Source organism: Eurytemora carolleeae, unplaced genomic scaffold, assembly GCF_000591075.1.
Source record: "Eurytemora carolleeae unplaced genomic scaffold, Eaff_2.0 scaffold1400, whole genome shotgun sequence".
Classification (NCBI taxonomy): domain Eukaryota; kingdom Metazoa; phylum Arthropoda; class Copepoda; order Calanoida; family Temoridae; genus Eurytemora; species Eurytemora carolleeae.
The window spans coordinates 71,737-83,831 of NW_019397296.1; the positions used below are offsets into that span (position 1 = coordinate 71,737).

Sequence of the window (12,095 nt, forward strand, 5' to 3'; positions counted from 1 at the left end):
ATGAAAACGTAATGTTACGTAACGTTTTAGAATCGTATTTGAAACGTTTCTCAATACCAATCTAAATTGTAAAGTTAATAAACAATTGCACCTGTCAATTATAAATTTATTATATAATTGCTATTTTATAATTAATTGCTTTTCAAAATTTGTAAATTTTGAATTTTTTAATCTGTTTTTTCCGTTTAGAAACTTCATTCCTGAATCGTAAAGTTACGTAATGAAATTTAAATTCTTATTTCTGTAGTCTTTATTTAATTTTATAATGTTACGGGGCATTTGTACTTTTGGCCGCTAATATCAGTTCACAACAGCTGCTGCCTGCACGGTGAAATTAAAACGGATTACACAAATTATAGATTAATTAAACCATTTAAAATACCTTCCAAAAAACGATTTTAGGCCCTTCCATAAAATCGTGATTTAAACATGTATCCTGACTAAGTTTTAAACATGTATTCTGTATCCTGCAATGATTGAAAATTGTATCCTGTATCTTGTATCATTTTTGAGATTGAAACCTGTATCCTGTACCTTGACTAAGATTGAAACCTGTATCCATGACTAAGATTGAAACCTTTATCATCCTGCAATGATTAAAACCTGAATCCTCTATCCTGAATTAGATTTAAACCTGCATCCTTAATCATGACTAGAATTGAAATTTGTATCAAGCTAATGCTAATGCTAAGTTTTTTCATTTAATTATTCTTTCTTAATCATTTATATATGAAGAAGGATTACAACATGTATTTGGTTTCCTACAAGGATTGAAACATGTATCTGGTCTCCTGACACACATTTAAACCTGTATCCTCTATCCAGATTAGGATTTGAATGTGTAACCTGTATCATAATGTAGTATTGAAACTTACATTCTGTATCCTGTATCATGTGTAGGATCAAAACCTGTATTCTGTATACTCTGAAAATAATCCAAACACAAATTCTGTCCGAGCTCCCTTCTCCCTTTTTCTCTATTCAGATCCAAATACCGCGAGAAATGTTTGTGACAAAGGCAAATTTTTTGTGTTAACAAATTCATGATTCAAAACTTGAAATTGTATATTTTCAGGTGAAATAATGTCTAATCATAATTATCGAGACAGAAGATTGTATCATAAACTATACAGAGCTCAAGAAAAGAAAAGTATGTAAGTTTTTAAATAATAAGATTTTTGAAATAACTACAACTATTTATTCTTTTCAGTTTTTTGTCTTGAAAAACTTGACAAATAACGACAAAATTCTCATATTCAGTATTGCAGAAATTTTACTGCGACGAAAGGGATTCTTATTTTTTCTTATTTTGATGAAAAATCAACATTTCCATAGGAAATTCATATTTCAGAAATTATATAGTCACTGTATCCACTGCAGATCCAGGATACAGATTCCTGATCCTCGTCACAATTAAACGGAAGCTTGCTAAAAAAAAGATATTCTTATTCTGCAATATTAAATACTAATATTATTTCAGCATTGAATCTGAACTCACATGAAACGGCAGATGAAACGTTACCAACAGAAGATACTCCATCTTCTTCAGAAAATCAACTTGAAGACCCAGGAGATGTTTCTGATACTCCATCTTCTTCAGAAAATCAACTTGAAGACCCAGGAGATGTTTCTTTTAACTCTGATGGTAATATATATATATTTTTCACTCCTCATCCTCCTTCTCCTCGGTTAAAAACAGTTAATCTTGTTTCAATCCATGTTGCAAATTCTTTTTATGAATTCATTGCCTATAACTTATTTTAGAGAAATATCTTTAAATTTGGCTTTTCCATGAATCTAATTTTTCAATTTGTTAAAAAGATTAATTTAAACAACTTTTAAAAATAAGTTTTTCACTAATCTCACCAATCATTTGTAAGAAGTATTTTTATTTTTCCAGTATCACAAGTCTTTACCATCACGGTTGGAGAAGATTATGATGATGATAGTGATGACATCAACTTCGAATTCTTGGATCCTCTTTCAAGTGATGATGAAATTGAAGAGGAAGGGAATAATGAACCTGCAGAACTCAGTGACAGAGAAGAATATGCAGAGGATGTTGATCGTAAAGAGGTTGTTAAAAACATATTCAGATCTTGGTTAACCTCGCATCCTAGTGTTCCTTCTAACGCGGTGGACGATCTTATAAAGTAAGATTAAAACATTACTTAATTAAAATTTATAAAAACGATTTTAAACTAATTTAATCTTAGGGATTTAGCCAAAGTTGATGTAATGAAGAAAATAACTTGTAGGTAATAGTTTATCCAGTATCTATGGATTCAGATCCGGGTCTGGGGTCACTGCATTTCATCATTTAATCAATAAAGATATAATTTCAAAATGTTATTACATTTTACGTGTAGTTATTGCATAATTTTAAGATATCTAGTGCTTTACATCCGGATCTGGGTCCATTGCTTCCTGCATTCACATCCACAAAAATGTTCAACGGAACCATAAACTTAAAAAATAAAAGTTAGAGATCATATGTTTTATCTTCTGACCAGTCGAAAAATGAAACATCAGTTTTTTACTAGAAAAATTGTTATTGTTAGGACACTTAAGAAAACCCCTAGAGGGATAAAGAAGGAATATATCTCTGGTATGGAAGTCTACTACTATTCAGTGAGAGACCAAGTCGAATCAATTCTCAACAGGTACAGAATATTAATATATAAACTAAAAGAAATTGGGATGCAAACACATTTTACATACAAACATACATACATACATACATACATACATACATACATACATACATACATACATACATACAAACATACATACATACATACATAAGTTGCCGTCACAAAGATTTAAAATATCGCTCTCCAATTTATGTAGTCTTGTATCAAAAACTCTTTAAGATTTTGTTTAGATATTCATCCTCTAAACTGTCAAATCTATCGGACCTTCATCTACAGCTAAATTTAGGTACTTATTTGACCCTGAAACTACATTATATCCTTAATTTATTTATTTATATACTTTTTTTATATACTTAATATACTTTTTTATTTATCTTAAAGTTACAACAAAACCCATTTAGATGGTATTCCACTGTTCAAGAGCTCCCCGAAGAACTTTTGGCCTCTACTTATAACTGTTAGAAATCTTAGGTAGATAAAAAAGGAGATAAATATTTTTTGCATTATATGCCTTTTTTAAGGGCGTACCATTGTGAATGAAACATTACACTCTATCTTTAGAGGATTACTTGAAATCACGTTTCTAGCCCCTTTAAGAAATCATATTAATGTCCCATTTATTCAATTAGTCCAAATTTTTTGTTACAAATAAACAAATTTCAAAAAGATTAAGCGCCAGTTTTTGCAATTTACCAATCAATGATTTTTTCTTCCATTTGAAATGTTTGCACTTCAGATTTACAAATCAGCATATTTCTTGGTTGCGGAGAGCTAAGATACTAGGGATTAAAATAATAAGATCTGGAACCTAAGCACTGCACACAATTTAAATAACATATTTTATTTTCAGTCCTACTTTTGTTCTTCCTCTCTTGATAGCATGTGGACCGTCTAAACCTGATGATCTAGCATTTCTCAAGAAACCTTTTGATGAACTTTCAACCTTAAGAAGCGACGGAATTCATTTCATGAACAAAAAATTCAAGGTAAAATTTCGGTACCTTTTAACCAAAAAAAGTAATTTTCTAATCGTAGATCTTACAATTTTCATCAGGTTAGAATACATGGTTAATTATCTCTTATAGGATTCAACTCCTGCGGACGTTGTAAAGAACATGGTTACAAGCCTACAGGTAGGGTTGTTAATCGTTATTTCGTTTTTCAAAATCTTTAAATAAAACTTCTGACATTTTGTTTAAAGTGTGAAAGCATTTAACTTTGCAATATACTTTTATTCTGGGAAAATATTTAGGAAAAGGAAACTAAAATACCAACAGTATTTCTCTTTTAGTAAAAATGTTGCAATTTTGTTTTACATTTCGAAATTAGTCCTCTTAAACTAAATAGGGGAAAAAAACTATTAACAAATTTACATGAGGAGGAATCTGTTTCGGAGAAGCTGATCCTGCTAAGTTACGGAGAAGAACTAATGTAGGATTTAGAATCAGAGAGGATCCTGATCATCATACAGGTCATAGTTTTCTGTTACAAATCATGGGTTTATATTTCCTGATAAAAAGTTTTCTTCACACCCCCCCCCCCTGGCTGATTAAAAAACTAAAATTGTTAATCAAAATATTCTTATTTTTCTATTTATTTTATTCATTAAATTTGAGGAAAAAATTATAAAATTACAAAAATTATTCTTGTAACAATGTATAATAAATGTTCGAAAATATTATATTATATATTAAAATTAATGTAATGTGTAAACTTAAGATACTCACATTTGGATTTTAGGAGGTATTGACAGAGAAATCCCGGCGGAAGTGGACGAGGAGCTGGACATGGTCCTTGACTTTGCTTTAGATTATTTACACTGTTTATGTTTAGGTAGAATTGTAAAATAATTGTTTTAAAGTCCCAAGCANGCATCAATTGTTCCCAAACTCTTCACATGTGTGGTCAGCATGGGGATGTATATTTATGGTCCAACCTATCCAACCATTAACGTACACTCCCTGCTTCATCTTATTGACGATTACAAGGTAAGAAATAATATTTTTTATAATTTAGATTATAAGTCTGGACTGCTTTGAATCCAATTTTTATTTGTTAACTTGTTAAAATTATGAGAATCTTAAATATAATTTGATTCAAATTAAGATGTTATAAAACTTATTTTCCAGACAAAGTTTGGTTCACGTGCAAATATATTATAAACCAAACAGACATTCAAACACACAAAACCAATGCCACACTTGCCATCAGTGCTTAGGATCCATTTGATTTTGATGCGGATCTGGTTCTGCGGATCCTTGATCCGTACTGGAACAAAAAACATATCTTGATCCAAATCATTTTTAAAGATCTTATGCTTTTTTAATCAAAGCAGAATTTTTTAATTTGTTGTCTTATTTTTTTCGCTTATTTTTACGCTAAAACATAATGAACCATTCAGAAATCAGGATTTTTTATGATCATAAGTTTTTCAATAGTTCAGATGTGGGGTTTAGGAGTAAAAAAGTTTTATTTTTGCAGAATTATCAGTTGATCAAGATCCACATATTTTTGGGGATCCAGATCCAGGAAGTCAAAATCTTGCGTATCCAACGGATCCGGGTTGGTCCAGATCCTAAGCACTGCTTGCCAAAAATTGTAAATTAACTGTAGCAAATCTAGAAGTGGGGTGTGTTAGACAACAGTTCAGCCTTCATCTTCGAAATTTATCTCGGTTACCTGAAGAAACTTGTGCGGTAAGTCCTTTTTGTTAAAATTCTAATTAATAGCATATTTAATTAAAAATAACTTTTTACACATGTTGTTAAAAAATCATTTCACTTCCTGAAATGGAAAGGAAGTAAACGTTAGAGGGGAATGGGTTCCCAGATTTAACATTTTCTCTCAAGTCTTTCTCTTACTCTCTTAAATTTCTACCTATTTTAGGGTTTTAAGATTTAAAGAATCACATTCCTATGAATATTTAGGCATGGGAAGGAGCCACTCAAGCAAGTAGTGGCGAGGCTACATGAATCCAGCAGTGCGGATCAACCAAAATTGGTTGATAAACCCAAGGATCAGGAGTTCTGCTGTAAACCACCAGGAAATGTCTTCATCTCCATTATGGATAATTGTCCTGTCATCATCAAGAAGAGGACAAGTAACATGTACGAGGTCAACGTACTCTGAAACGGCAGACTTTTTCACGGATCCTCTTCCTTCCCGAATTATTTTCAACTTCCTGGTAACTGGTCCGGGAAGGAATGAAATGATGACTGGAGAAGAATTGATGAACAAGCAACTCATTCGAGCAATAATGCTTCAATCTAACTCACAATGCCTCATCCAGGCCATCTTGCATGACTGAATGCAATACTGTTTATTTGATTTGAATTTGTATTCTTTACCTAAGGAAGGTTACAGGATGTAATTCATGAATTGATCATTTCAGATCTCAAATGTCTTATTTCTCTGAATCATTGCTTCCGAGAAAAAACAAAAGAATTCGAAAGAGGAATCATTTATTCTCGCAAGATACATTCAAGATGTCAACGTTAGGTAATATAAACAATTTTCTTTACTTGTTGGTTATAGCTAATGTTTTCCTAAAGTGATTTGAAGAAAACACTCGAATTGGCAAATTCTCTCAGCCGTTCTGTTTGTTTTGATATATATTTTTTTTTGGTTTATTCAGTTCAATATACATGAAAACTGCTAAACTTATCAAACAACAAGTCTCAAAGAGTTTTGTCTAGAATAAAATGTCTATTTTTCTTATTTTGATTTAAAACACATGTAAAAATAAAAAATTAACTTTACAATATACAAAAAAGCCATCAATAAGCTGAAATTCAAACTAGAAAATGAAGCGCAAAAAAAAAAGAAGCTAAGAAGATAAAATTCTCTATTTTTAAATGAAGATTCAGATCTCGAAGGGCTTGTGAAGAAGCCCCGGAAACCATCATTGGTAATTCAAATAATTAAATTCTCTTTTTGATATTTTTAATTCACCAACTTGCAAAGAAAGTAACTTTTATATGAATTTAAAATGTTCTAAAAGATGATTTAAAAAACTTAAAATATGCTTTATCTATCTTAGTTTTATATCTATCTATTCAAAATAAGAAAAACCATTAGAACAATTTTATAAGGATATTCCGGAGATTCTGGAAAAACTTCGAGAAACAAGTGCCCAACAGGATGAAGCTGAGAACTTGAACGAATTCCAGGAGATTCAACGTGAAAAAAAACAAAGAGAGAAGGACCTGAAAGACAAGTTGATTAAAGAAAAGGAAGCTCGTCTTTGGGAGTATGTTGATAAAGTTGCAAAGAAAAAAGAACTAGAAAAGAAGGAGCAGGAAGAAAAGAAGAAAAATGAAGAAAAGAAAGAAGCAGGAAGAAAAGAAGCAGGAAGAAAAGAATAAGCTTGAAGAAAAGAAAAAGCTTGAAGAAAAGAAAAAGCTTGAAGAAAAGAAGAAGAAAGAAGAAAAGAAGAAGCAAGAAGGACGTAGGCAGGAACCCTGCCCTGAACCCTGGTTTTACGGAGATTTTGCGTAATTTGAACAAGCTTCAAGAGCAGTACAGTACACACCTCCCCGGAAGCGATTTTGACCTCGTTGTTACAACCATTTTTCTAATTAGTATATTTACGCGTATGAAACCGAAAGAAAAACTAGTTAGAGAAGACGATGAAATCAAACTCGGTCCCATTCTGAATTGCGGCGTAAAATACCGCTGGCGCGCAAGTTCAAAACTTTGAGTTTAAACAAAACAGTGAAGTGGTTGGAACTACTTAATTTTAAATATTTCTTGGTGCATATGAAACGATTCTTGACATAAAGTTATTTTGAAATAGTAAACATTCAATGTTCGTTTTTGTGTAATGATGGTATTTTTAGTGGATTGACTTTTTAAATTAAAATTTGAGAACAAAGGGAAAATCTCGACATCGATAATATAAAATTGTATCTTTGATAAATCATCATAGTTGACAGTTTCTTTGGGTCACTAAAAATACCGGTTTTGGCTCTAAAAAATATTTTATATCTGTAGTTTGAGAGTATTTGATGGAATAGACGGAAAAAGTGAGTTCCATCTTAACATTAAAAAAATAGTGAAAACATTCACCATCTGAAAATGGTTATTTGTATTAATATGTTGAGAAAGCAATTGGCATTGTAAATAAAACTGTCGATTCCAACCTCTCTATCCAACCTGTACCTGTCCAACCCAGAGAGAAGAAGACGTTTACATGTTATCGCTGTGGTTTGAACCATCCGCTCAAGGATTGTAGAGCACTCATATGTAAGTAATGTGGAGGAGAGCACAAACATGCTGACTGTTCACGTCACGGCGAACGGACCTACTGTTCCAAGTGCAAATCCAAGTATCATAACGCTGAGGGGCATTTTAAATATGCCCCTGATGTCTCAAGACCCAGGAGAGCCGCCGACATCAACCTGATTGAGGCGACGTGTTCCTGGAAGGTGCTGTATCAATGAACATGGTAAATTCAGGTGAAAATTTCATAAACACAAAATTGCTCGTGGACACCGGCGCTCTGATTCCGTCAGGCGTTGCTATCAGCAAGCAATTTTTCATAGACAAGTTAGGGGGTAGAATAGAGCAACTAGTACCGTCGAATTTGAACTCTGCAAATGGGGCTAGTTCAAATTCGACGATGAAAACAGTAGGTCAGTTGAAGGTTAGAATTAGGTTCCAAAATTTGTCTCAAATCTTTTTAGGTTCAGCTGTGATTTTGAGAGATTTATCTTGGGATAAATTTCTTAAAATCAAACAGTCTGAGCCCAATTCTAAAACCAGGTTCAGCTCAGATCGTTCACACACCAAGCAATCAACGCCAGGATCTCATTGCAAACATAAATAATAATAGATCCCGCCCCTTTNATTAAGCCACATATTCTTTAAAGATAACAACTAACACGTAATTTAAACCTTTTAGTTGTAGTTCACAGATACTCGCTATAAAAAAAATAAAAATACATATTTAAGATCTTTTATATTTTCCTCAGGAATTTGCAATTGACAATGAAGGTGCACCGATTTTACTTGTAGCATCAAAAAACTTTGTCACGGTGCCCAGAAAAACAACGCAGGCAGTAGAATGTAATGTCCCCGTTAACCCAGCTTCTCTTATTAACATACAACCCCTTGACGAGGAACTCCTTGATGGTGCTCTACCTGCTGTCTATCGTCATAAAACCCAGCATAAAGATAAGTCACTTATAATCATGTATACTAATTTGTCAGATAATGATGTAAACATTTCACCAAATCAATTAATTGCAAATGGTTCCATGATTTTTGAATCTAAATCCAAGTCCAGAGTAAATGTAGTTAAAACAGGGGTGAAAGATCCTGCGGTCACGGAAAGAATATGGGCAGATTTAAGGTTACATGAGAACAAAATTTTGCAAAAAAATCCAAATGTAAAAAAATTGGTACGTTCAATGATAGATGAAAATCAGGATATTTTTACCACTGAGGACTGTAAAGTGGTCAAAACTACCTGGGAAACATTTAAAATTGAATTACTACCCAATGCCCGACCTGTAAATCAAAGAATGAGACCAATACCGCCGAATCTTAAAGAAAATTTACGCGTGCAACTTGATTTATGGTTAAAATGAAGTTGTTGAGCCCAGCTCCTCCCCCTGGTCCTCGCCCCTGGTCCCCGTGACCAAGAAGACCGGGAGACGAGGTGGGTTTTAGATTTCCGCCGGGTCAATGACCTCTCCGTGACCGACAGCTTCCCCACCCCTAATATTTCTGAAATTTTAGGATCTTTAGGTAAGTCGAAGTACTTTAGTACGCTTGACGAGAGTCAAGCATACCATATTATAGAGGTAGAGAAGGACTCGCGGCCAATTACAGCTTTTGCGACAGCTTTCGGTCTGTACCAGTTCATTCGGATGCCCTTCGGGCTCAAGAATTCATCAGCTTCATATTGTAGGTTTGTTCAGAGATTAGTGGATATTTTAGGTGTACCAGGCATCGTCGCATATCTTGATGATGTCTTGGTGCATAGTGCTGACCTGGAGACTCATGTTAACTTAATCCGTTTAGTTTTCAGTGCCCACAAAGAAGCAGGAATTAGATTAAATGCTGGTAAAACACATTTGTTTCAGGAAGAGGTTGAATATCTAGGCCATCTAGTAAACGCAGAAGGAGTTAAATTAATACCCTCTTATGTTCAGAAAATTACAGAATGGCCGCTGCCTCAGACAGGAAAAGAATTATCTGCATTTTTAGGTTTCACTAATTATTACCGTGATTTTTTACTAGGTTTTGCAAACGTAATGGCTGAACTAAATAGTGTTAAAAATAACAAGTTGATTGTATGGACACCGGATATGATAAATAATTTTAATACTTTAAAACAGATGTTTGCAGCAGCGCCGTGCAGAGCCACGCCTGACTTCTCTCCAGCCGCTAATCCTTTCATTTTAACCATAGATTTCTCTAAAACTGCAATTGGTGCAGTTTTGTCTCAGGAGCAAAATAATGTTGAAAGATTTTTAGGTGTAAAAGGGAGAAAATGTAGGAACTATGAGAGCAACTATCATAGTTCCAAGGGTGAATTACTCGCCCTCACGTATGGTTTAACTAAATTTGAATCATTGTTAAGGTTGAATCAGTTCATTATCGTGACAGACTCCACTACAGTGCTTCATTGGTCTACTATGAAGGACTCCGGAGGAACTATCAGGCGATGGCTAGATTTTACACAACAATTTAATTTTAAAGTTATGCATCGGGCAGGTAAAACAAATATTAATGCCGATTTGATCTCAAGAGCGACACACATGGATAAAGACTCAATTACACAAGGTAACCAAGACATGTTCCCCTTGCCCTGGAAAAATTTAAAAATAGGTGAAAAGCCGAATTTACTAGAAATGAACCAGGAAAACATGTCAAAGGTAAACAATTGCTCAGATTCGGAATATTTACCCCCCTCTTGCAAAGGTAAGATATGTACAATTGTACAACCACCCTGGCACTTGTCAGGGGCCCGGGCAGATGAAAGCAGTGGACCCCCACTGATAGGGAACTTTAAAGGTAAAATCCTCATAGATCAAGTGGACCTGGAGAAAGCACAAACTGAAGATAGTGCGATTCAAATGGTAAAATCATAGTTCAACTGGAACACAGGTAAAGTAGAGGAAAGCAAAATTGACACCTCGACGTTCAACGAGGTTTATGAAGACGTACTGCAACTGTACAAGGTAAGAAAACAACTCAGATGAACAGATGCGAAAACAACAAGCTCTACAAGGTTAGTTTATCTCCTTGAAAATGAATTTGACTCAAATCCCTTGATGAGAATAATTATCGCGCCCTCACACAGGTATCAAGCTCTACTTGCTGTACATGTACGCGAACACTGGGGTGTACAACGTACTACACAACAGGTAAAACAACACTTCTACTGGCCGGGATGGAGAGCAGATGTTGCTCTGTTCGTAACAGAGTGCCCAGGATGCTTACACAGAGAAGAGGTAAACCTTAAAGAAGTAAATCCGTTTGACGGAAGAACTCTCAACGTAAACGAAGTCGTTTGCGTCGATCTGGTAGGTCCAATTACAATTTCCAGTAACAAAAATAAGTATATTTTGTCAATTATGGATGCTTTTTTCTAGATTTGTTGCAGCAGTGCCTTTACCAGACAAATCTGCACGGTCCGTCGTCACAGCGATGATGATCAACTGGATAAGCCTGTACGGAGCACCTGCAACAATTAGGATGGATCAAGGCAAAGAATTTGACAACACACTTTTTAAATCCCTCCTTAAAAAGTTTGACGCAAATATTAAAATTGGGTTTAGCCACAATCATCAGTCCAATCCAGTAGAAAGATTTCACAGGACATTGTGGGCACTTTTGAAAGCAAAGAAAGCAAATGGGGAAAATGACTGGGAAAAATCCCTCCCAACTTTAATCTTGGCATACAATTCAACACAACATTTCTCCACTAATTCATCCCCGGCCAGAATTTTCCTTGGGAGAGATTTAAACATTCCCCATTTATCATTGCTGCCAAAGTTTGTTAAAAATAACAACCCCTCCCCCCACTCCATGGAGGAGGAATTGTATTACATCCTTTATCTAATGAGAGCATCAGATAATGTGCGTTTAGGGAGACAGTTCCGCTCCTATGAGAAACCGCTGGAAGTAGGAGACCGAGTTTACTGCGCATCACTCTTACCATTAACTTGACAATTATGATCAAAACTTAATATTTTGTTCCTTACAAAAGCTGACAGAAAACAATAAATTCTCTTTAAAAGAAGTAAAAAATATTGCCTACATACATGACTGATAAAAATTTTTAACTCATTTTTACATCAATATACTGAGGATGCAGATCTCAGAAATTCTAAGTAAATTACCCTAGTTTAATCATGAAATTAAGCCACATATTCTTTAAAGATAACAACTAACACGTAATTTAAACCTTTTAGTTGTAGTTCACAGATA

The 12,095-nt window shown here is 34.1% G+C and overlaps 2 protein-coding genes across 2 annotated transcripts; both read left to right on the forward strand.

The window, feature by feature from the left end:
- Nucleotides 1–2,520: 2,520 nt before the first annotated feature.
- On the forward strand, nucleotides 2,521–3,945 carry LOC111713342 (uncharacterized). The gene is made up of 5 exons (XM_023488193.1): nucleotides 2,521–2,663; nucleotides 2,885–2,940; nucleotides 3,056–3,125; nucleotides 3,505–3,640; nucleotides 3,907–3,945. Exons 1-5 carry the CDS (start codon nucleotides 2,521–2,523, stop codon nucleotides 3,943–3,945), a joined length of 444 nt encoding a protein of 147 aa, XP_023343961.1.
- A 601-nt stretch (nucleotides 3,946–4,546) lies between these two features.
- LOC111713343 (uncharacterized) lies at nucleotides 4,547–6,008 on the forward strand. The gene is made up of 3 exons (XM_023488195.1): nucleotides 4,547–4,642; nucleotides 5,277–5,350; nucleotides 5,582–6,008. The coding sequence occupies exons 1-3, from the start codon at nucleotides 4,565–4,567 to the stop codon at nucleotides 5,781–5,783; spliced, it is 354 nt and encodes a 117-aa protein (XP_023343963.1). The 5' UTR covers nucleotides 4,547–4,564; the 3' UTR covers nucleotides 5,784–6,008.
- The last annotated feature ends 6,087 nt before the right edge of the window (nucleotides 6,009–12,095 follow it).